This window comes from Schistocerca americana, chromosome 5 (genome assembly GCF_021461395.2).
Source record: "Schistocerca americana isolate TAMUIC-IGC-003095 chromosome 5, iqSchAmer2.1, whole genome shotgun sequence".
NCBI classification, from domain to species: domain Eukaryota; kingdom Metazoa; phylum Arthropoda; class Insecta; order Orthoptera; family Acrididae; genus Schistocerca; species Schistocerca americana.
Genome location: NC_060123.1, coordinates 520280761 through 520307997, shown reverse-complemented (window position 1 = coordinate 520307997; position 27237 = coordinate 520280761). Strand labels below are relative to the sequence as shown.

The 27237-nt window shown below is 39.8% G+C and overlaps 1 protein-coding gene across 1 annotated transcript in view; it reads right to left on the bottom strand.

Annotated features, from left to right (window-relative positions):
- Nucleotides 1–2024: 2024 nt before the first annotated feature.
- LOC124615905 overlaps nt 2025–27237 on the bottom strand; it is a 173721-nt gene continuing 148508 nt past the window's right edge. Inside the window, exon 4 of the mRNA XM_047144081.1 lies at nt 2025–2330. Coding sequence (XP_047000037.1) covers nt 2148–2330 — 183 coding nt within the window. The 3' untranslated portion in view covers nt 2025–2147. The remainder of the gene's footprint in view (nt 2331–27237) is intronic.

The following is a 27237-nucleotide window of genomic DNA, read 5'->3' as shown; positions in this document are numbered from 1 at the left end:
TACGTCTGCTTTCTGAATTATCATTCCTTGTCATGTTCCAGACCTCACGTCAGTAGAGTTCTTCCCTCCTCACGCCAGGATGCGTGAGCTAAAACGCGTGCATTTCGGCCTCCACTCGTAACACGGTGTTGGCTCTTCTGCTAACACAAAAATATCATTCACACAAAGAAAAGTTAAACAGTGGGGTAAAATTCAAGGTAAAAGGATATCAGTGATAAGATTTGCTGATAACATTACTATCGTCAGTGAAAGTGAAAAAGAACCTGCTGAATGGAATTAACAACCTAATGAGTACAGAACATGGACTGAGAATAAGCCGAAGAGAGAAGAAAGTAATGAGAAGTAGTGAAATGCAAACAGCGTGAAACTTAATATCACGAAGTAGATGAAGTTACGGAATTCTGCTACCTATGCAGCAAGATAACCCATGACGGACATCAAAAGCAGACTATCAGTGGAAAAAAGGCGTTCTTGGCCAGTAGAAGTCTTCTAGTATCAAACATAGCTCTTAACTTGAGGAAGACATTTCTCAGAATGGAGATGTGGAACAGAACATTGTATGGTAGAGAAACATAGACTGTGGGGAAACCGGAAATGAAGGTGGACTCATAAAGTATGCAATGAGGAGGTTCTCCACTGAATCGGAGGAGAAAGGAATATACGGAGACCAATGATGAGACGAAGGCACATTGCGGTAGGACATTTGTTAAGACGACATGGAATAAGTTCCATCGTACTAGAGGGAGCTGTGGAGAGTAAAAGCTGTAAAGGAAGACAGAGATCGGCATACATCTAGCAAATAACTGAGGTCATAGGTTGCAATTACTACCCTGAGACGAAGAGGTTGGTACAAGAGAGGAACTCGTGGCTGGCCGCATCAAATAAGTCAGAAGACTGATGACTCAAAAAAATAAAAATAAAACGGGACCAAAAAATTATCGTGTTAGATGTAACTTTTTGTAAGCAGTTCCACTGCAGATTTACAAAAAAAACTGTCTTTTTTAGCATAGTGAACAAAATGTAGCGCTGTCAGTTCTAGCTACCCTCTGTTCACACATACATTGATGAATCAAAACATTATAACTACCTGCTTAATAGGTTGTCTGTCCCTCTGTGGAACAAAGTACATCACTGATTCTGCGTATTAGATATCTGACAGTTTGTCGGTAGGTTTGTGGAGGTATGTGGCATTAGATGAGTACGCACAGGTCATGTAATTCGCGTTGGGTCAACATGTGAACACGTAGGGGTAGTCTTCTGCGGAGCTTCATGTTCAACAATATACGATGAACGGTGTGCTCCGAAACACTTGTGCGTGTGCCATTACTGTGCTCTTTCGGCAGAGGTGCCACAGATCACCACTTACCCTACTCTACGAAGCAGACAAACCTTCGAACGCCATGTTCTGTAAAGAGTCGTGGACGTCCAACCATTCATCGCCTAATGGTATTTCACTGTCCTTCTACCTGTCTCCGTAGATGCTCGCGACGGTAGCACGTGAACATTCCACCAGCTCCGCCGTTTTCGATTTTCGTTCACAGGCTCTGCGTAATAATAATCTGCCGTTTGTCAAAGTCGCTTATCTCAGTGGATTTCCTCATTTGCAGCCCATATCTTCTCTAGGTTGACCAACGTCCTTGTGTGCTCCGCTTACGTACTTTCATTACCACGTCACGTGCCCGCAACGTCAACACGTAGCAGCCAATGTTACGGTGGCCAGTGGTCATAGCGTTTTGGCTTATCAGTGTATGCCACCTGCGTGAAACATGACAGATGGTTTCGAGTACATATGGCAATGGAAGGCACACTCTTCCGCACTGTGCGTGACCATGGAACATATTGAAGTATTGTTCTTTCTTCGAAACACACATTTCTAGCTTATTTATTGATCAGAATATGACTGCAAAAATCAAGAAGTACCAGTTAATAAAATAAAATTACGAAACATTGAGTTTTCAGCATTGACACTTTCAAGAATTTTTTGATGGATACATACATTTTTTTATAATTTAGTAAAGTAATTCTAGTGTAATTCACGCTTATTTTATTTGGTAAAGATACAGACGCTCAAAAAAAAATTAAACTAGAGTTGCCGTGCTAGTAGGGGATGAAAGTCTCAAGGATAGACAGTCCTCGATACAAAGTGTCTACCTTCCCTCCTCCTCCTCCTCGTCCCCCGGAATGACATCTGGCCAGATGTGTCCTGTTGCCCTGCAGCACCCCATCACCTTCATGCCCTTCATGGCTCTGATGTCAACCAGCCAGTAACCCTCTGGCGCATTCTCCAGTGGACTTGCATCTAGGAAGGCGTTGTAGCTATGGTATATACCCTGCAACATAAAAAAGGAAGGAATATGAAACTGAGCTACTACTCTAGCGAACACGAGTACCCCCGCTATCCAAAACAAATTATTTCTGAGAGACTAGAAATTTATTTTTAGGCGTTCAAGGGAGATGAAATTTAGCTGTCTAAAGATGCAAATCAAACTCTAGGTCAGAAGCTATTTCACCTTGTCAGAATTATCTTGAAATATGTGCGTACCTAATTGCTAAAGGACACTGAAAGAGCAATTGTTTTCCTGCAGTTGGCTTACTATCATTTGTGATTTTCTGATGAGTTAACAGAAGTAAATGATTGACTTCGAGTCCCTTCATTTTGGCGACTTTCTGCCATCGTTCTTGATGGAACGTACTTTGTGGTCGTCTGTTATAGCATTAGACTCCACCTAAAAAATTTCGAATGTTATTCGGCGATATTTTCTGAGTATTTTGAATTTGATACCAGTGGTCTAGATTGTCACGTTTCATAGCAGTGTACGAGCTCGGCGGTGACCTGGTCAAATTGGCAAGGCTGTGGGCATGTCAATAAATTTAGAAGTGAAATAACTGCTTAGCAATTAACAAAATGGGATATACTGCGTGGTTATAATTAAAGTGTAGTTGCTTACAGAGGTGAAGTGTGGGCTGTAACTATCAGATGGCATTGAAACTTAGTCGATATTCTAATGCGTTAATGCGGAACGGATTTTCACTGGAAGAAAATTATTTCCAATTTTGGTCACCAGGTGTAAATCTGAATCTGTAAACGCAAGAAAGGCTCACAGAAATGTTTTCACATATAATAGATTAGGAAAGGGACGTGGGCAGGAAAGGTCAAACAAGTGAGAAAGGCATAATGTTGATTTTATTATAAACTTCCACTTACACAATTTGTCCAGTATGATCACGCGAGACAGCGACGAGATGTTGCATCCGTAAAGCGAGGTGTTCAACAGTTACTAGCAACAGTTCTGGTGGAATCTGAGCAACGTGCTCCTGTGTATTGCCCTTCAGATCACATACACACTGATCGTCTCCGCGGTGAACGCGTTCTTATAGATACACCAGAGCGAAAATTCACAAGGATACAGATCGGGTGATCTTCCAGACCACCTCTGGATAACCTCTGGAGATAATAGGTTCGTGGAATGTTGCATTAAGCAGATCTTTCATTGAGCGAGCAACATCAGCTGTTGTCCCAACTTGCGTAAAAACAGTGGTTGCGACATAGCAAGGAGGTCACGGTAACGAAAAGACGTAACGGTGCACCTGGCAGCCCCTCTGGGTTTATTCTCTTGAAAGAAGGACGGGCAGAGAATAAAGCTGCTTGTGAATCCAAATCACGCAGCCACATAGAGCGAGTGCAGATGCTCTGTGTGCACAGCACACAGTTTACCGGTACCCAGAATTCTGTTGTTCTTTGTATTCTCTGCACCCTGTAGCGTAAAGTGTGCCCCGTCACTTTGTGCAATATTGGCCGGCCAAATGTCATCAACTTCTATCCGTGCCAGAAACGGAAGAGCAAATTCAGAACTTTGCTGCGGATCTTGAGGTTTCAGTTGCTGCACCGTCTGGATCATGTTCTGGTGCCAGTGTAAAATAGACCGCAAAACTTTCCGTGCTGTTGACGCTGGGACGTGGACAGCTCTCGCGACACGACACGAGCACTAGCACTGCACTCACACGTGCTGCGTTGTCAGTTACAGGAGCAACAACCCATCTAATAACTTCCCATAGCAATAGGACGCCTTCCTCTTACAAGCTCACCCGTGTTTTCGAATTTTATTGTCATCTTCTTTAAACCATTTAACAACAACTGGCCTCTCCTCAGATCTTTCAGTTGACGACTCTCTCAATACTGCGCCGTAATTGCTGCGGTTCACATAAAATACACTACTGGCCATTAAAACAACTACACCACGAAGGCGACGTGCAACAGACGCGAAATTTAACCGACAGGAAGAAGACGCTGTGATATACAAATGATTAGATTTTCAGAGGATTCACTCAAGGTTGGCGCCGGTGCTGACATGAGGAAAGTTTCCAACCGATTTCTCTTACACAAACAGCAGTTAACCGGCGTCGCCTGGTTAAACGTTGTTGTGATGCCTCATGTAAGGAGGAGAAATGCGTACCATCACGTTTCCGACTTTGATAAGGGTCGTATTGTAGCCTATTGCGATTGCGGTTTATCGTATTGCGACACTGCTGCTCGCGTTGGTCGAGATCCAATGATTGTTAGCAGAATATGGAATCGGTAGGTTCAGTCCAGATGACAGGCATCTTATCCGCATAGCTGTAACGGATCGTGCAGCCACGTCTCAATACCTGAGTCAACAGATGGGGACGTTTGCACGACAACAAACATCTGCACGAACAGTTCGATGATGTTTGCAGCAGTATGCACTATCAGCACGGAGACCATGGCTGCGGTTACCCTTGACGCTGCATCACAGACAGGAGCGCCTGCGATGGTGTACTCAACAACGAACCTGGGTGCACGAATAGCAAAACGTCATTTTTTCGGATGAATCCAGGTTCTGTTTACAGCATCATGATGGTCGCATCCATGTTTGGCGGCAAGGCGGTGAACGCACATTGGAAGCGTGTATTCGTCATCGCCATACTGGCTTATCACCCGGCGTGATGGTGTGGGGTGCCATTGGTTACACGTCTCGGTCACCTCTTGTTTGCATTGACAGCACTTGGAACAGTGGACGTTACATTTCAGATGCGTTACGACCCGTGGCTCTACCCTTCATTCGATGCCTACGAAACCCTACATTTCAGCAGGATAATGCACGACCGCATGTTGCAGGTCCTGTACGGGCCTGTCTGGATACAGAAAATGCTCGACTGCTGCCCTAGCCAGCACATTCTCCAGATCTCTCACCAGCTGAAAACGTCTGGTCAATTGTGGCCGAGCAACTGGCTCGTCACAACACGCCAGTCACTACTCTTGATGAACTGTGGTATCGTGTTGAAGCTGCATGGTGTAATGTAATTAACTGTCAGAGATAAACTTTATCTCATGCGAAAAGTACGATGCCCACAGTAGAGAGTTAAGGTAACTTCATTATGTTGCCATACAATGTGTTTAATTTATTTATTTATGAATATTTTCTTTTATGATAAATAATGGATTTGTTTGAGATGTTAAATGTTGTATATTTATACGTATTTATTTATATGTGTCTTTGGAGTGTATTAAGGTCAGAAGACCAAAGAATCTGGAATGCAGGAATGTCTGCAACTTCCGGGCACATGTTCGGTTGCCCGCCACTTCTTTGTCGGTATTGGAGGGAGATGGACGTGTTTAAGTGACCAGTACAGTATAATGCATTTTTAGGGTATCAATGTTCGAAGTGAAAATATTGTAGTTACTAAACAAAGAGTACGAATAAATATTATTTTAGCCGAAAGTAATTCGAATCCGGTAGTGTTTATTTCAAACAAGAAGAAAACCCAGGCCATGCTTGTTAGAGTAATGTTTTGCAGACAAAACCCCTAGACAAACGAGATCTGCAGTGTGTAATCTTTCAGCAGCTACTAATAAATAAGCCTTGCTGAAATTGTGCTGGAACTACTCGTATTATTATCAATTACAAACACGTGGTGCGAATGTGGTCCTACCACAATATACCGCGTAAGTTTCCACATCATTCAGTTATCAAGAAACGAGATAGGTAACAACCAGTACAATATGGGGGCTCGTCCGGGATTATTGAAAATGTTTTCGAAATAAACTACCACCGAGATTGCGAAGAAAACGACAGAATTCGTACATCCTGGATGAAAATGTTAAAGGAAGTCGTATGCTGATACCTTCAAGACAAAGGAAGTCGTATGCTGGTACCTTCAAGACATCGGAATGCAGTTACTGGAGCAAGAATAACGGCGCAATAAGTCAAGAAAGAAGAAAAAAGTGTAAAGTGTTGTGCAACAAAAAAGCAATATTCATATAAGTGTAGTGTTGTGAATTCGATCAAGCACCAATCAACAAAGAAGACCTTATAAGAAAATAAGTAAACTGTGAGTAAGATAGTTGAGTATCCTTTAGAAAAGTTAAATTTGTTGTGCTTTGTTTATTCCTGTGTAAAAAGATGACTGTTGTAAAAGAGGAAGGTATTGACGACGGTGTCGTCAACGCTAGTACAGATGTAAATTTATCATACGAAAGTGAATGCAGCAGTAATAGTCCGAATCCTGTAGACAAAGTTATACGGAAAGACAGAATGAAGTTAAAGACATGCTATCAAAAATAATGAATTATATGGAGGGAAAATTTAAGGCAATTGATGACACTAACAGACAAAACGGACAGTGGTTAGGAAATATTAAAGACAGACTCGATGCTAATGAGATTCGTTTGGATCAAATGGAGCAAAACAACGCTGCTCAGTTAGACCAGACTCTTAAGCTCATGACTGATAAATTTGAAAAACAGTTCAAAGAATATGAAAAGAAAAATGACGATCACTTTCAAAAAGTAGAAGCAAAAATTTCCAGTTTGAGTCGTAATATGGTTAAGATCACTGGTAAGGTCAATTATGTCGGGAGAAAAGTTAAAAATGTAGATGCAAAAGTAAAAAATCTGAAAACTGAAGTTAGTACAGGTAGAGAGAAAATCCATAATGCGTTTAAAGTTGTGCATTCAGATATCAAACATGTAGAAGAAACAGTATCTGAGCGTATTTCTCTTGTAGACGATAAAATTGTTAATGTAGGATGCAAATTTGAACAAAAGATAGGAATTATTACTGAAAAAATAGATGTAAATAATCACATAAACAAAAATGAAGTCAAGAGTTTAGAAAGTAGTATTAATGACATCACTAAGAAACTTGAATGTGTTAGTAACAATATGGTCACCAATAGTTTGCCAAACAATATTGGCACTTTGTGGTACAATATTCCAGTAAAAAACTTTTCAGATGAGAGCAGTATGCATCCGGTAGATTTCCTGCAGCATTGCAAACATAACTTTTTTCCAAATATGAATGATAATTTGAAAATTAAATTTGTGAAAAGATTTCTAGAAGGTGAAGCATTGTCATGGACTAATCATTATTGTATGGAGGGAATGTCTTTTGCAGAGTTCGAGGAGAGGTTCTTAAGTAAATTCTGGTCAGAGACAGAACAGGCAAGAATAAAAAGCGAATTCTTGAATGGACCTGTTTATAAACATGAATTTGGTAGCATGAAGCAATTTTGCAGAAATCAGTTAAGGAAACTCACTCACCTAAGCAAACCTTTTGATGAACTCACTCAAATTGATGCACACAAAAGGAGGCTACCATGTGAACTACAGTGGGAGTTAGCTTATGGTCCAGATGACACAATAGATCAGTTTTTGAAATATGTTGACAAACTAGACAGAATTATTGAGAAAACGGGTAAACCACCACACCATAGTCAAAACCATTTTCAAAAGACAGGGCATACAAATTGGGGAAACACACAACATGATAAAAAGGAAACACACAATTTTGGAAGTAGTGATTCTCATCAGAGAAATCACCAGTACAACTTCAAGGGATCACAAGGACACAATTTCCATTACAAAGGTCAGTATGGAAATAATCATAACCAATTTGGTAACAGACACTTTGGAAATAAACCAAAGGAGTGGAATAGTCATAATGGTATGGGGAGAACTGAACAGGAGTTAAAAAACTGAATGAGGCTCCATTGGCGGTCCGCAAGGTAGGAGCTACTTATACACAAATGGAAAGGGCCAACCCAAAATGTCTAACTAAACAGAAAGATACCTGTGACATAATGAGTAATTATTTTAAAGAGAAGTGTTATCCCATTAATGTAGTATCTGTTACAAACAATATATGTCATACAAATAAACCAGAAACAAAAGGTAAGTTATTTAAAGACACTGATTGCTTAGAAAACTGTGAAGAAGTATACTTAGATTCATTCTATGAGTGGGCTGAGAGGAGCACCTTGCTGGAAAATAGTTGTTCAAATGATCAAAGTGTATTAGGAATTAGAGAACTTATGGAAGAGTCTGGTGGGCTAGGAATGAAAAGAGCACCTAGTAAGGATGATTTAAATGTGTATCTGCATACTGAAGATAAGAGTGCAGAGGATAAAGATGATAATTTTTGTGATGTTGATTGGGAAGAAAAGGAGATTGAGAGTAGTAGTGAAGGTAGAGGTTTTATTGGTGTCAGTGAGGAGTTGGAAGGTTTAGGGATTACTAATATAAAAGAGGATAGTAATGAAATTAGCGAGGTACACATGAACACAGTTGACAATTTGAATGATAAGGATGCCAGAATTTCAGCCAATGAGTTATTTGATCTTGATACCTGGAAGAAAAATGAGAAGGAATTGACAGCAGGTAATCTTAACAGCATTAGGGGAGTAGATGATGAAATGTCAGATAGTGAGCAATTTTTGTTTAACTTATGGTTTAACAGTAGTGCCATTAAGGATGATGAAATTTTCAGAAAGGTAACACTTGATATATGTGAAATTTTGTATCCAGACTGGTGGCATAGAATTAAGTATCACATTGCACAAATGTTAAGAGAGAAATATAAAGGAGAGACACACAATAGCACAAATGAATGTAGTTGGATTAATGAAATATTCAGGAATAGTAATCAGGCCAAAGAAAATGCAATTAGGGTAATAACAGCATATAACTCTGGTAGTAATGATACAGGTAAGGATACTGGAAAGGGATATGGATTCAGTGAAATTGAAGATGACTTATTACATGAGAATATTAACAAAAAATTTGACTTTGATGTAAGCAGTCCGTTTATTGATGTGCAGATAGGATCATGGAAAGGAAAGTGTTTAGTAGACACAGGAAGTCAAGTATCTGGGATATTAGAATCATTAAGTAAAAAACTGAAAACTAATAAGAATTATGTCGAGTTACCTGTGGTAGGAATTAAAATAAGATGTGCTACCGGGAAGCACAGTAAATCAATAAGGATTCAGGCTTTTATTACTTTTGAAATTGAAGGAGTATCATGGTCACATGGGTGTCTCGTCATTCCTGATCTCACAGAGGATTTTATCCTAGGCATGTCTTGGATAACAAAAGTAAGTGCAGCATTTGATTGGGCAGGGCAGAAATTAATGATGACTCTACCAAGTGGTGAAGTCATCACTACGAAACTTCTTCAGTCAAATGTGTTTTGTATGAATAAGACTGTGAACAGTATTGAATTTACAAAAGAAGGTAAGTACATTGAAAGCCATGTCACAGATTTCGATACAGATGAGATAGTGTTTGAAAAGTTAGTAAATGAAAAAGTAGTCGAGGATAGAGAACTAACTGAGAACCAAAAACAAGATTTGAAATCATTTTTGTGGGAATATAGTGATGTATTTAGCAATATACCAGGTAAAGTAATTGGATACCAATGTACCTTACAGTTGAAGCCGCATGAACCTTTCTTTACAAAACCATACAGTATTCCAATTTCGAAAAGGGTAGCAGTGGAGAAAGAATTGCAAAAGATGGAAGTGTGTGAAATCATTGAGAGGAGTATAAGCCCTTATAATAATCCCTTAGTCACTGTAAATAAACCTAATGGACAAGTCAGATTAGTACTAGATTCCAGACAGTTAAACAAATGTTTATACAGAGAAACTGACCATCCAGAGAACATCGATGAGTTGTTATATAAATTTAAAAATATCCAAATTATGTCAAGCCTTGACCTAACTTCAGGTTTTCATCAAGTACCTCTTGCAATTAGTTCTAGAAAGTACACTGCTTTCTTATACAATGGGAGATGTTACCAGTATTGTGTAGTGCCTTTCGGATTAAACTCATCAGTCGCCGAATTTATAAGGGCACTAGACTATGTACTTGGCCAAGAAGTTGTATCAGAATTAACAATTTATGTAGATGATATATTAGTTTCAAATCAAAGTTGGGAGGATCATTTGAAGTCATTGAAAAAGGTGTGTGAGAAACTCAGAAGAGGTGGTATGACATTAAAACTGGAAAAATGTAAATTTGGTGTGTCAGAACTCAAATTTTTAGGTCATGTCATTACTAAGGAAGGGATAAGTGCAGATCCGGAGAAAATAAAATCTATCGTAAACTTTCCATCACCTAGAAACCAGAAACAATTAAAGTCTTTCTACGGACTCTGTGGATTCTATCGAAAATATGTAAATGGACAATGCCTTAATGTAACATGTTTAAGCAACTTACTTAGAAAAAATAGTCCATGGAATTGGTCTGAAGAGTGCCAGAAAGCATTCGATAAAATTAAGAATGAACTTTGTAAGAACAGTCTTTTACACAGACCAGATTTTAGTTTGCCATTTTCTCTTCACACTGACAGTAGTGATTATGGACTAGGAGCAGAACTATTTCAGGAGAAAATTGTGAATGAAAAAAATCTTCATTGTACAATTGCATTTGCCAGCTGAATGTTACTTAAACATGAGAGAACATACACTGTCACAGAAAAAGAATTACTCGCAGTACACTGGGCGTTTACAAAATTTAAAACATACCTGTTAGGACACAAGATAAAAGTCTATTCAGACCACAAAGCTTTAAGTTACTTGCAGGAGTGTAGACTATATCACAGTAGATTAACCAGGTGGGCAATGTTCATGCAACAGTTTGATTACGAAATTGTGTATATTAAGGGATCAGAAAATGTAGTAGCTGATGCTTTATCCAGGTTACCAGTAGGAGGAGATCAGGAAATGTTTGATCAAGAGGAAGAAAAGGAATTTAAAATAAGATACATGAAGGGAATCCAAGATGAAAAGCTCATGAAGACACTTTGTAATAACATCAGGAGGGGACAGAATAACGATCCTAATTGGAAATTGGTTAAGGACTGTTTAGGCAAAAGTGGGTATGATAAACTTGACAAGTACTATAAGGTCTTTGAGGGAACACTCTTTAGAAGAACAGATGTGGACTCTGACAATTGGAAGCTATGTTGGCCAGAGTGCGAGGCAGACAAATTAATAAAGTACACCCATGAGAGTTATGGTCACTGTGGAATACAGAAATGTGTAAAAAAGTTACAAGAAAATATCTACTTTTATAATATGGTAAAGAAGGTGAGGAACGAAATATCAACATGTGACAAATGTCAAAGAGTAAAAGTAAGCAACAGAACATGTCAGGGAGAAATGCAGAACATCATTCCAGATAAGCCATTAGATTTAGTAGCTGTAGACTTTTATGGACCTTTACCTAAAAGCAAAGGTGGCCATTGTTTTATATTCGTCATGGTTGATGTATTTTCCAAACTAATTAAACTTTATTCTGTGCAAAAAGCTGCAAGTAAAGAGATCATTGCAAAAATTGAGAGAGATTACTTCAAGAGTGTAGGGAAACCTAAAGCTATACTATCTGATAATGGTTCACAATTTGTCTCAAAAAACTGGAAAGCATTCATGGAAAAAACTAACACAAAACATATCTTGATATCCGTGTACAACCCATCTTCAAACCCAGCAGAAAGGTACATGAGAGAAATATGGAGACTTTGTAGGACATATTGTAGTCACAAACATCCTAGTTGGTCCGACCATGTAAACAACTTCGAGGATATCATGAACAGCTTGCAGCATAGCTCTACTGGGTTTTCACCATATGAAATTATGTTTCATCTCAGACCAGCAAATCTTATTTCTGAATTAATAGACTTTCCACAACGTAGCTTAATATCAATGAAAGAACGTGAAGAGATTGTAAAGAAAACCATGAAGAAACTAGGTGAAGCTAGGAAAAACAGACATAATAGGAAAATAAAGGCTACCACATTCAGAGCAGGTGACCATGTCTTAGTGAAATCCCATGAACGATCAAAGTTACTAACAGCAGAACTCAAGAAGTTCTTTGACATTTACATTGGGCCATTTGAGATTATTGAGAACCCCCATCCAAATGTGTACCGATTAGTATATCCCAAGTCGAGAAAGCTGTTTGGTCTTAGGAATGTTGTTTCTTTGAAGCCGTATATTGAGAAAAGAGCAAACTGAGCCTAAAAACATGCCTTTAGCTGGAAAGAATTTTACTGGAAGTAAAGAAAGAATGAAAAAAAATACAGTCACCATACTATGCCATGTAACACATCTCATGCAAAACGATGTTGTATCTAGACTGATTGTCACATAATTCTATTATAAGATTAGATTTCATGATTCCTATGTGTTTTTTAAGTAATTTTACAGTATTTAATGAATTGCAAAATATGTAAACTTGATAAATAAGGGATTTTATTTTACTGATGATGCTAGGAGACAAGACATGTCACCCACCCTCACAGTTTGAGAATAGCAAATCTCATAAATTTTGAAATCTTGTTCATTCACTTAAATAGACTATAATGCTAAAAAAATTGTATAGTTAATAGAATATATTTTCTTGTATATGCAAGTGTGCTTTTGTTTTACATCATGCTCACCATAACTGTTTTTATTCAGCTCCGTTTATAACCCCCATAAAGATACTTTGTTGGCTTATTTTGCCTCTTAATTCTGATATCACATAATTTACAAGGCTCATGAGAGAATAGTGTTGTTGAATTGAAATACTTTTGCAAACTCACTGATGATGTAGGAGTTAGTACTATGTTTGTTCTAATATGAGAAAATGTTTTAACTTTAGTATTATTTTATAGTAAATTTCTGGGCAACAAATCGACATATGTATTTATGTTGTGAGACAAAGGAGGAAGTCAATGGTTGATGAAAGAATAAACAGTTTACTACAGTTGTGATAAAAAGTTGTATACAAGCCAAGACAATGATGCAATTTCTGTATCGGACTGACAAGTGGACCAAGGTACACTTGTAAGTCCTGGTGGGCTATTGTAATGTAATTAACTGTCAGAGATAAACTTTATCTCATGCGAAAAGTATGATGCCCACAGTAGAGAGTTAAGGTAACTTCATTATGTTGCCATACAATGTGTTTAATTTATTTATTTATGAATATTTTCTTTTATGATAAATAATGGATTTTTTTGAGATGTTAAATGTTGTATATTTATACGTATTTATTTATATGTGTCTTTGGAGTGTATTAAGGTCAGAAGACCAAAGAATCTGGAATGCAGGAATGTCTGCAACTTCCGGGCACATGTTCGGTTGCCCGCCACTTCTTTGTCGGTATTGGAGGGAGATGGACGTGTTTAAGTGACCAGTACAGTATAATGCATTTTTAGGGTATCAATGTTCGAAGTGAAAATATTGTAGTTACTAAACAAAGAGTACGAATAAATATTATATTAGCCGAAAGTAATTCGAATCCGGTAGTGTTTATTTCAAACAAGAAGAAAACCCAGGCCATGCTTGTTAGAGTAATGTTTTGCAGACAAAACCCCTAGACAAACGAGATCTGCAGTGTGTAATCTTTCAGCAGCTACTAATAAATAAGCCTTGCTGAAATTGTGCTGGAACTACTCGTATTATTATCAATTACAAACACGTGGTGCGAATGTGGTCCTACCACAATATACCGCGTAAGTTTCCACATCATTCAGTTATCAAGAAACGAGATAGGTAACAACCAGTACAATGGGCAGCTGTACCTGTACACGCCATCCAAGCTTTGTTTGACTGAATGCCCAGGCGTATCAAGGCCGTTATTACGGCCAGAGGTGGTTGCTCTGGGTACTGATTTCTCAGGATCTATGCACCGAAATTGCGTGAAAATGTAATCACATGTCAGTTCTAATATAATATATTTGTCCAATGAATAACCGTTTATCATCTGCATTTCTTCTTGGTGTGGCAATTTTAATGGCCAGGGGTGTAGTTTCTCTAACAGCGCACGGTCTCTCTTCTCGATAGCCGTACTGTTCAATCACGTTAAGGCTTGTCAAATGACAGTCTGAATGTCATACTGTCATACAAGCAGTATACAGTTCAAGATTTGCAACTGGAACCAGCTTTCTTCCAGCATAAATCGGTTCCATATTAACGCATTAGCATATCTACAACGTTTTGCTGCCATACGATAATTATATCCCCACACTGCACCTCTGTGATCAGCTGCACTTTAATTAGAACCACCAATTATAATGCGCATGGAATACAGGCGAACTCGCCCACTTCGGTCTGTGAGGCCGTTAACAGTCTTGGCAAGACATGATGTGAGGGGGGTGGTTGTGGTATAGTGTGCATGCCCCTCAGGTGCAAAATTAAAACCCTCGTGATCGCAAAATCGAGTGAAGCTCCCTATTCAATCATGTGAATTTACCTTTAAAAGTTGATGAAGCAAATCGTGCACGGATGGCGTCGTATTAAGTCTCATTTTTACAGGGGTAGGCCCAACTTTCATAAGTTAATAGACATGCTCGAAGTACACAGGTCAGCCACCACACAACATGACATTAAACCTATCAATATGCTATCAGCGGTCGCCGGGCCAAACGGACGACTAGTCCTCCTGTAGGCGCGGCGACTGGAATTACACCAGACTTCGAAAATTTTGCGCTCGGAGATGACGTCACTGATTGACCGCCAAGCGTACATCGAGAACAAGGGGCTCAAGGAGGCAACAGTTCGTGCTATGTAAGTAATGGTTTTGTTAAGAAGGCGTCAGTCTTCGTGCAGCCGCTCGCGCTACAACATTGAACCGCTCACACAGAAGATGCCCCGGTATGTTCATGGCTCCACCAACTTTCTTCGAATTACAAATCTATAAAAGAATTTGGTAGAAATCATCTGCAATGCATTGAAGTCTAATGGAAAAGCACGTGCCTAAAAACCAAGAGAGTGCGGGATCGAATCCCAGTAGGACTCATGAAAACTTATATCTGCCTTTAATGTGTCTTGCACCGTTCAGTGATGTGAGAGGTCGCCATAGAAGACATGTGATTTGGATTCCAAGTTAAACTGTAGCTCCCCTTTCTTTGGTTGGATAATCAGGGAAGATAAGGGGCACGGAAGTCACCGAAGTGGCGTCCAATTGAAAGACTTGCAGCCAGCCATTTACCAAACGCAGTTATTATTACTGCCGACGTACAACTAACACTGCCGGAAAAACAATCCGAAACAGAACCGAACAGTACTGAAAGCAAGTTTTAAATCAAAGGGTAAATTAGATATTACTGTTGTCAACATCAAGTACCGTGACTGAGCAACTTCGATTCCAAGTACACCAAGCAGCCGATACCGTACACATTTGCAATGTCGTTCATGTTGTTTCAGTTCAACACAGATACGAAGATTAATGGGAATAATAAATCAAACACAATGTAAACACTATGTATCACGCTACCAGAGACCACTGTTCCTTATGCCACAGTTTTAAGAAAATATCCCTAATCAAACTCCACAATTTTGTCAGGTAAATTAGGGTTCGTCCTGCACATCTGTGAATTTAATGACTTCATAAACCAGTACATGTTGTCTGTTACACTGTATCTCAAATTCTGAATCTAGACAGGAAAAGTCATCTAAACCGAATATATTGGACATCTAATATTAGCTACGAGAAGTAATATTAACTTGCGATTGCCTTTCTAGAAGATGTCTTAGACAACAATTTCCCCCATTTCCGAAACACTCTAAGGGATAAGCCTACCCTATGACGATAGCATTGTAGCTGTTCACCATTTTTGATGTAACAACTGTACATACAAAAATATGTTACTCACCAGGCTCTTAATGCTTTGCAGATGATTTCCACCAAATTCTTCTGTGGATTTGTAATTCAAAGAAAGCTGGTGGTGCCATGAACAAAGGAAATCAAGGCAAGCTTGATATGTGAGGATATTAATGGGAAGTTTCCACTGCAGTAGTATACGTATCTGCAGACAAACGAAGACCAGCTTCTTACTTTTGGCTGCACTGTGAGACGGTAATTTCTAAAGCAAATACAAAAATCTTTCCTCACTCTTATCCGTGGCTTCAGTAAAACTGTACTTATCAAATGGAGAGCAGGGGATGGAATATTGCAGTAATCTCCAAGTGGTTCGTTCACTGTATTGCTTTTTCCAGACGTTAATGAACCAATCACAGGTCTTTCTGGATATGGTAACACCGTGGCACGGCTGGCCTACAGAATTTCGTGCAGCTCGTAATATGGCAGTGATTTTGAGTCAGTCGCGTTTTTCAGTGATATCTTTCCTTCTTCCCTTACAAGCAATTGCACCCGATGGAATCAAGTTGTTATTTGGCACAATGGTTGCTTTTATGCTTAGATTTTGAAGAATCTACGTGCTAGTCCAGTGTGTGTGTGTGTGTGTGTGTGTGCGTGTGTGTGTGTGTGTGTGTGTGTTTGTGTGTTGTTTGTTGGGGCTTAGGGCGTTCGACGTCGAGGTCAGCAACGCCCTGATACACATTAAAAGAAACGAATGTGGAAAAATTTAGTAGAATAGAAGCATACAAGCAAAGAAAGCGGGAAAAGAAGAAAAATGTTGTATAAAAAAATGAAACGTAAGAAAAATGAGAAAGAAGCGTCAAGGATGCCACAGGAAATTGTCAATGGCTGGCCACTTACGTAAACTATGGGCGAGCCAGTCATCCTGTGAACAAATTAAGACCCTCTCCCTAAAATCTTGGTAAAAACATTGGACAAGTCACAGAACTTTAAATCTTTAGTCCCAAGCATTGAAAGCATTGAAACAATTCGCACTGTTGCCATGTATTCTACCCACTCCTTTCCCCTCCTGCCACCACTTTCACCACTTCTCTATGCCAATTAGGTGAGTCCTATTAGTCACGAAAGCTGGTGTAGCACACATGGTTGCCAGACTAATCTATCTGACGGAGCAACTTCAAGATTTATTGGATAGTATGATTTGTAATTACAGTTACCCTGAGTCTATGACATGTTACACTTTTTCTGTAACTTATTACGCAGTTATTGTCACTATTATCCAAAAATGGCAGGAAATTAAAAAAAGAGTCATCCTATTGCGTAGAGGAGTGAGCGCAACCTACATGGTTGGCAGATAGCTTGCTGATTTTATGTTTTAAAATAAGTCTCTACAGTTACCACTGTCAAACATGAAGCATGTATGCACCAGTATTATGGTACATTACACTCTCAATAATCAAAAATAGTTATTCCAAGTTTTAAACGGCACGAAATTCAAAAACTGCAAGATAGCTAACTGGTTTTATGTTTCTAGAAAAACATGTTTTAGAATGACCACCATCAGACATTGTAACATACCCGTCTACTGGTACTAATGTAAGTGGACATGCATTTTTTGTGTTCAACCCAATCGTGTGATGTATGAAATTTTATAAAATTACAGGGCTGCCACCAACCCAAGCCCTTCTTCATACATTAAAGGTCAGACTGAACTGGAAAGTTTCTTATGATTGGATAATTGGAATTTATATGGTTTAATATAACTCAATCAAACTAAGCAAAATCTGAACATGTAAACACATAATAAAATAAGCAATAAATTAATAAAGTGTGGGCTACGCACTTCAGTGATGAGAGCTCTTTCTCAAATTACGTTTCAGCCGGCTGGGGCGGCCGAGCGGTTCTAGGCGCTTCAGTGTGGAACCGCGCGACCGCTACGGTCGCAGGTTCGAATCCTGCCTCGGGCATGGATGTGTGTGATGTCCTTAGGTTAGTTAGGTTTAAGTAGTTCTAAGTTATAGGGGACTGATGACCTCACATGTTAAGTCCCGTAGTGCTCAGAGCCATTTGAACCATTTTGAAATTACGTTTCATTCCTATCACTGTCCCCTTTATGGAGCTCGGAAAAACAACACTGTAATATCCTGAAGAAACAGTCATTTGCCCAACTGTAGTTTACGATGAAGGTGATGGTGTGGTAAGTTAGAAAGAATACTGCAGTACACGAATTATTAAGTTTTACTGGAAACACATGTTTTTAAATTGAGATAGGATAAATAAGAAAAAGGGGAACATCCTAATCGAAATGTTCGTTGGTGCATGAGCGTTAACAACCCATCAGGACACGTTGAAATAGTACAACTTCGTTCATAGTGACCAGTTATACGAGAAGTGAACGGAGAGAAAGAGGATCGAATAGAGTCATGCACTGAAACTGGACTCAGACATGAAGACAAAGTTATGAAAGAAATTAACCATCACCATAAGAATACAATTCCGGTAAAGAGATTTAGACCCAATGAACAACTGAAACATGTATACGTTACGGAAATTGGGCTCTTCAGTACAGACACGAAAGGGAAAGAACACGTGGGTGAATAAATTACTCACTGAGCGACACCTTGTTGAAAGAGATAAAACTCACGAAATTCAAGAGAAACCAACACACAACTGAGACAGTTAGACTAAATCATGAGGAAACTGCGAACAGATCAATGAGATCAGGAAAGCTGAAGGTCGCACTGATTCATGTAGCACGTGGACCGCACAAACAAAAGAAGTTACTAAAGTCCCACATTATGTAAATTTAGGAGCTCAAGTAGCTGATCATTTAATCTGATTAAGATCACACATTGAAATAACGAAATTCGAACTGAGGGCTCACGGAACGAAGAACATGTGGAAATACGAGGAACAAAGCACATGCGGAAATCGGTACATCTAATCACACATAAAGCTGAGAGACACATAAACTAGAATGGAAAGAAAGACACGCACACGAAGACATAATTACTCTCACATTCACACAAGGTAAAGATCGCTCTAACTCGGCCTAATCATCACTCAGTGGCGAAGATTTCACACCAGAAAGTTCCAAAGAAACAGAGCAAACCTAATTATAGAGTAAATCGATACCTCTAACGTTGGAGAAGCATTCTGTTTTTAATGTAATACAACCTAGCAAGTTTTCGCTTAAGAACTGCGAACCGAACTCACCAACAGCCAGCAGCATAGTGCCTTTCTGGCGATAGCACCCAAAGAATCATCCAGGTGAAACGGAAACACCTTGAGGGGTCGTTTCCGTCATCAACAACAGACAAACAAGACACGTACTGGTTTCAACGTGGTAGCCCTGTACACCACTTCAGACTCACGTGGGCTATCATTAGCAGTAAACAGAAGTTGGGTTTTAGAGGTGGGACTGTATGCATATTAACCCTCCAGTTCACCTTGCTGTCTAAGCGATATTGCTGTTCACGAGTGGTAGAGCTACTAACTCCAAGCTGTAGAACAGTCAAGTTACAACAATAGCGTTACATTTGTGTTTTATACTCAAAATATAATGTAGTTTTTAAAATAACACACACAACTTTTATTTTTGAATGCAGGACTGAATTTCTTTGTATGCAATCAGAGATCTATAATCATAATTACCTGATAGTAGAAGCAATATGTACGGCTGGTTTTTTTTTTTTAACACAGCTTAGCAAGTTTTCGCTTAAGAACTGCGAACCGAACTCACCAACAGCCAGCAGCATAGTGCCTTTCTGGCGGTAGCACCCCTACTGTTTCCAGATTTATCCATAGAATGCATTATTAGCACTTCAACAATTCCAGTATCATTTTATATTCCTCCATTGTGGAAACTGTTTTAGCCGTATATTACAGTTTTCATTTTTTAAGCTGCTTCTATTCCTTTCCCAGTTTTCATTTGGATACACATAAGGCAATCGTCTTTTTTTATTTTTTTTTTTACTTCTAAAGTGATTTGAATGTTCCGTAGCTCAGCCAGTAAGGTAAATGCAGAGGCTTCTACGAAATAGGGTAGTCCCGATACTATCATACCATAGCTGGCTAAGTTTAATGATGTGCATTTTTGATAAGGACTTTAAGAAAGAAAAGAGGGCACATATAATATACTGAGGAAAAATTGTTTCTCTTCTGCCACCTCTACAACCCTCACCGCACAGTTGAAAACAGTTATCTGATAACTGATGATGGGCATTGATCTAACAAGAGAAAATTACGTTTTTTTTTAACAAAAGTGACTTATTTTTCACAGTAACAGTAAAAATAGTACGAAAATATGTATGACATCCTCCATCTCAGTTTAAGTAGTACAGCAAATTGCTGTTATAAAACGCAGTGTTCTCTCTCTGTTCATCTACACTAATATTGCTTACTACGAATGAAAAGTCAAAACTATTTGCCATATTGAATTTATTACTTCATAAATGCTCCCTCTGTTTATGAAACAGGTTTCAAGCAATGGGAGATGCACATTTGATGCAAGAAGCAATATGTCTGCATAGAAGGAACAGCACCCCCACCTCCTCCTGGAAGCAGTTTTTGGACAGTGTCGAAAGCCCTCTGTCACATGCTGTTCTGATGCTGCTTTCGGGATAACAAATTTTTCAGCTTTCAGAAGATGTGATTGAAGATTAATATGTACACCTATATGTTCTGCAAACGTACTTCGCAAGCCACCATGTGGGACATGGCCCAGGACACCGTCGTACCACTATTTGTCATTTCTTCTCCTGTTCATCTCTGATGAACTCTCGCCACTGAGGACAGTATACTGGTTTTTTTTTTTACTTAGGAGATCTGTGAGCCACTCACATATCTGGGAACTTACTCCGTATGCTCGTGCCTTCGTTAACAGTCTGTAGTGGGGCACTGTGTCGAATGTTTTCCGGAAATCTAAGGATGTGGAATCTGCCTGTTGCACTCCATCCATGTTTCACAAAATATCATGTGAGAAAAGGGAAAGCTCAGTTTTGCACGCGTGGTGCTTTCTACCTCTGTAGTGATTTGCAGACTGAAGCTTTTCCCTCTCAAGGACATTTACTATATTCGAACTCAGAGTATGTTACGGAATTCTGCAACAAATCGATGTTAAGGATAGTGGTCTGAAATTTCGCTGGCCATTCTATTACCTTTCTTGTGCACAGGAGTTACGTGCACTTTTTTGCAGTCGCCTGGGAATTTGTGTTAGGGGAGTAGAGATGGGCAAACTCCGTCATCCTTGGGAACTAGTTCACTGCTGATCGTTCTTTTTTGGGAGCCGTTCGTTTTTACTCGTTCACCGTTCATTTGTGCTTGGTATATGGTTCTTATGAAAAACTGGAAACTAGTAGTGTAGGTGACTGAAGGATGGAGGGCACCAAGAGGGGGCACTTGCCTCCCCCCTGGAGTATATTTTATTCATTACAGAATTCTTACACACTTTTAGAAGTAATTTCTGTGATTCTGCAGAACCTCTCGTTAGCCAACTGTAGCCTTGTGTGGCTGATCGCAGGGAAATAATATAGGGTGGCGCACTGAAAAACGGCCCCGAGTACAGACTGCTCGCCAATTATGGACGATGTGTTGCCCGTTACGAGCAGATACAACAAACAGACAAACATGTAATAATTAGGCAGTGAAGAAATAACAAGCTAATGCAAGCAACAATAGCGAAACAATCGATGACGATGTGTAGAGAGCTGGAGAAGAGAACATGAAAATCTCACGCGACGCACATGGGATATAGCTCATGTAGTCTTGTAAACCTGTTGGTGGCTGTTTCCCAACTTAATAGACCACAAGTGTCTTGTATAAAATTCTTGGTTTCGACTTCCACTACATAGCTATGATACGTTGTAAACAATAATTGTTTACACCCTATATATACTTCACGTTGTCTCTGAGTTCGTAGGCGAAGTAGAGACTTTATGGAAGCATAAAATAAAATGTGGATTTCTCATACTTGCGTCACACGCTTAGTAAAAATTAGGTTTTATGTTGCATTATTAAAATTAATGCAGCAATAATAATAATAATTAAGTTCGCAGTAATAAAGTTTTTGGTTTGAAAGCTCCTTCTGAACAAACGTTTTTGAGATAATGAGTAAATACGATTTTATGGCAATCTATCTATTGCCATAAAATCGTATTTACTCATTATCTCAAAAACGTTTGTTCAGAAGGAGCTTTCAAATGGAGAGGCACCGCTTTTCCTACTGAGCCAAAATGACCCACAACCCTCTTTTTTTTTTCAAAGAAACCAAACTAGCAGTAATGCAAATTGGAAACAACCAAACTTCAAAATAATTAGTGCCTTCCTAAATGTAATGTTTTGTATATGAAAGATACATGAAAATCGTTTTATATGAATTTTCTTACACTAAAAATTAAGCAAATTATTTAAAGTTAGCTGCTAAATCAAGTCGATGAAACCAAAAAATATATGAATTACAAAATATCTTGGCTTGTTATAAGTATGTCTTCTGCTGTTCATCGATATAATAAAGTGAGCTGATATGCCCTTTTATTGCCTGAAAAGACGTACTTATTACATACAACGTAATTTCTATGTAATTTACGTAACTATAAAATACAAGTGCAAAAACAGTTTGGAACACTTGTAAAATAGGCGAGCGCAGTGAGCGAAAGGAACAACTGGATACTGAGCTAACTAGGAGCAGTCGGCAGTGGAACTGAGACAGGTGGCGAAGAACGACGAGTGCGGCCGAGGGAGACCGAGACAGACGAGCACGCGACCGAGCCTGGAACGAGAACTGCCGAAGTGACCGCCGCGACCGAAGTGAAGTATGAACCGATCGTTCCTCGTTACCGGGAACTATAAGTAGACCGCCGCGACCGAAGTGAACTATGAACCGATCGTTCCTTGGAATTCGTTCCTCGGTCCTTTCGTTCATCTTGGTGAACCGTTCCTTTGCACCCGTTCGTTCGAGAACTACCAATCTCTTTAGGGGAGGGAGATTTGGGATAAACTCAAGCCAAGTTAGGGCCCAAGTCATAGTGTTTTACGTATTTAGGGTAAGCTAATCCAATATGTCACACATCATGCATTTGACTGCAAAACGGTACTGGCTCAGAAAGTAAATTCAGACGTATTTCCATTCCGTAAGAGCTACAAATGTCATAAAAATATAGTTAGACATGTAACAATTGACTCATCGCAGAACTAATTTCACAGGTTTACTTCCTCACACCTCAGACACCCACTATGTTAGACAGCTCTGCTCTCAAAGCTTCATATATACTGTATAAAGATCGAAGACCATTACGACACTTCGCGTCACATGATCATGACGTTGATTCTGACTATGCCTTCTACATCTACTTGGCTAGTTTCTTTAGCATCCAACCGTGATTCAGGTTCCCCTAGCAGTGTTGGACTCTGTGTTATCGATTTCCGTATAGTTTACAGATAAGTTTTTGACACTTTAGCAAATGAACGATCGTTAAATGAAGTTATTCCATATGTTTTAAACCACTCTTACTGTGGGTTGAAATCAGTTAATTTTGTGTCACAATCAGCGAATTTGAGTCAAAATCATTTATGTTTGTAGATGTTGCTCCATGACCGCCCAATCAAGATGTCATCCAGTTTACTTCCTCACGATCTCATCAGATCTAGAAAAATGGTGATGTGTGGCTTCCTCACACGAAAACAATGCTGCTTCCTTGGCAGTCTCCTCATACACAGAAGGTTTGATTTTAGGTAGGCACACATCGCCATTTTCTTGTTAATAGGACTGAAAGAGATTGCGGGAAAGTAAAATGGATATCACCCCTGTTAAGTGGTCATGGAAGTGTTTCGTGAAAGAATCAATAAGCGTAAAGCTACTTATACAGATGTGAGGAACAGGTAGAAATAATCAAATGAAGCTATAAGGTTCTAAAGACCTTTTCAAGTCTCAAACATTCATGATATGTATAAGCCGAATGTTTGGACCAAGGCTGAGACTCGAACCTGAATCTGGGGGGAATACCAAAGTCGGCTGAAGCGTGAACGGTAATTTGGATTGACGAGAGAGGCGTGCTGCGGCAGTCCGTGTACTTCAGCAAAGCCGTTGTGCCAGGGTACGTAGTGGTTCCCGTATCTGACTAGTCAGAAAGAGACCCGGGCCTGAATCCCGGCTATGGCATAAGTTTTCATTCGTCACTTCAGTCTGCATATATACATCACAGACAGAAAACACAAGACGTCTATCGGATGCGGCGATCAAGACTGCCCTTCGTGTGTGACATCCTTAGATACGCTACAGTATATCATATTGGTCAGACAGTACAGTATGGCGCTGTACCCAAATATGATACACGCGGGCAGTACAGTAAAAAGCATTAGTCAGATGGTGTAGTATAGCGCTGTACACAGATGTGATAACGAGAGAGGATAGTACAGTTCATTAGCCACACAGGATAGTACAATGCATTAGTCGGACTGAATACAGTGCTGTACGCAAATGCGACAGCAGTTTTATGAGTGTGAGAGAGGGTGGGTACTCTCTTACCCTCCCTCCCAAAGACAACTTTCATAGTTCCTCAAACATACCATTTGTTATGTACATCATGTGCTTTTCGAGTATACAAAAAGCTTTGTGCGTACTGAGTCTTACGAAAGTCTCGCTCCGCTAGCACCAAACCAAGGTGACATCCATTTTACTCTCTCACGATCTCTGCCAATACCATTACCAAGAAAAATGGAGATGTATCACTACCTAAGATCAAGCCATGACTTCTGTGTGGAGACTATCAACAGCAGTGTGACTATTCGCCACTGCGAAGACTATCTGAAAGTCTACAAATATCATTGATTTTGACGTAAAATTCGCTGATTTTATCCCGAAAATTCGCTAATTCTGGCGTAAAATTGACTGATGTTGGGCATAAAATTCGACAATTTCGATTACACAGTTCGTTGATTCTGACACAAATCTGATATTTTCCGCATAAAATGTATTGAGTTCAACTCACAATTCGTTGATTTTTGACACAAAATTAGCTGATTTTGAAGAGTAATTGATTGACTTAGACTCAAATTCATTGATTTGGACAAAAAATTTGCTGCTTTCAGCTCGTGGTTTGCGGGTTTAAAACCTATACAATGACTACATTTAACGATCGTGCGTTTGGTGCAGTGTAGAACTTATTTGTAAATTGTATGGAAATCGACAGCATGTACTCCAACGTAACTGTTATACGTATGTGTCACAATGCACTCCTGCGTGACTAGGCTCCAACATATGTATTACACAGAAATGTTACAGCCAGACTTATCTGTAAACGATATGGTAATCGATAACACAAACTAAAACATGCGGCTGGAGTATCTGTATCGTGGTTGGATGACGAAGGAACCTACTAAGCAGACGTACAAAAAGTGGAAACATGGCGAGAAATAAATACTTGCACATAAATACAAATGTTAGCGAGGGCTGTAGGTTGCGCGTCCGCAGCTCTTGGTCGTGCGGTAGCGTTCTTGCTTCCCGCGCCCGGGTTCCCGGGTTCGATTCCCGGTGGGGCCAGGGATTTTCTCTGCCTCGTGATGAGTGGGTGTTGTGTGATGTCCTTAGGTTAGTTAGGTTCGAATCCTGCCTCGGGCATGGACGTACGTGATGTCCTTAGGTTAGTTAGGTTTAAGTAGTTCTAAGTTCTAGGGGAGTGATGACCATAGATGTTAAGTCCCATTTTTTTTTTTTTTTTTTTTTTTTTTTTTTTTTTTTTTTTTTTTTTTTTTTGTAGGTTGCGCTGTTGCATTTGACCACGAACGGCATCTGTCCTCAATACGTTGCAAGAGACAGTCGTGGTCAGGACAAAATGGCTCTGAGCACTATGGGACTTAACATCTGAGGTCATCAGTCCCCTAGAACTTAAAACTACTTAAACCTAACTAACCTAAGGACATCACGCACGTCCATACCCGAGGCAGGATTCGAACCTGCGACCGTAGCGGTCACGCGGTTCCAGACTGAAATGCCTAGAACCGCTCAGCCACACCGGCCGGCAGTGGTCAGGACAGTGTGCTGTGCTGTTGCGAGTGCATTATGTCAGACCTCTTTGTTCGCGTGGGCAAACTGTTGGCGCTCGTACTGTAGGCGCTTCAATAAACAACGTAACCGAACCGTTTAGTGTTTCAAGAACTGGGAAACTGGAAAATCATCATCCACTCAGTAACAAAGTGAACGAAACTGTGTGTTGAGTGATCGTGACAGATGGTCATTGAAGAAGTGATGAAAAAGGAGAGGACGACAGCTGCGAAAGTCACTGCAGAACTGAATGTCGCACTCGCACAAACCCTATCAACAGCAAACAACATTAAGGGAGCTCCACAAGCAGGGAATTTCAGAGTGAGCTGCAATTTCAAAAGCGGCCATCAGTGATGCAAATGCCCGTAACATGACTCCAAACCTGCATTGTGGAACAATGGAAGAATGGCGTCTGGTCGGATGAGCTTTGTTTCATACTGTTCCCAAGTTCTAGCTGAGGTCGCATACGAAGAGTAAAATACGGTGGAGGTTCAGTGATGATTTGGGTAGCCACGTCGTGGTATTTCAAGGGCGCCATGGTTACTCTGCAAGATAATGTTTCTTCCAAAGGTTACGTGACCATTTTGGCTGATCAGGTCCATCCCAACGGTAACGCTGTGTTCGAAAATGAAAGGACGCCTGTTCGTACAGCTCGAATCACCCAGGACTGGTTTTGTGACTACTAGGATGAATTGTTGCGACTTAGCTGGCACCCACAGGCATCAGATCTCAATACTACTGAGCTCTGTGGTCCACCATGGAGAGAAGGGTGCGTGATCCTAAGGCACTTCCATCACCGTTACCTGAACTTGCCACTATTTTGCAGGAATAGTGGTATAAGATGCAAAAACCATGCGATACGTGTTTCCGTTTCTGTCCACACCCTGCAGAAGGCCTAACCAGAGGTGATATCGTGATCAAGTGGACGATTGTGTGTTAGTCATCTTGGCTGTTCAGTGTGTATAAGAAGCTTTGAAAACAGGTCCCTCCAACATCATAGATGTCTAATGTGTGTGGAGATAAACCTAAGAAATTAAGTCTGTTATGAATCAAATGTCAGAATTCCAATTGGTTTTTTTTGTGGAATATTTGCAGTTGGTACAGTAAGGAAAATTGTTTACATTCATCTGCTGAACTAAAACTGTTGTACCGTTCAACGCATAATATGTGAGACATTAGGTTAGCTCATCCTAAGTACAGAACTTTAGCAGTGACGCTAGCATACTTTGATGGCCGATCGTTAGCTATTAAGCAACGTGTTGCCAATTCACGTGAAGCTTGATTCTTTTATAACAGTAACATGATCAGA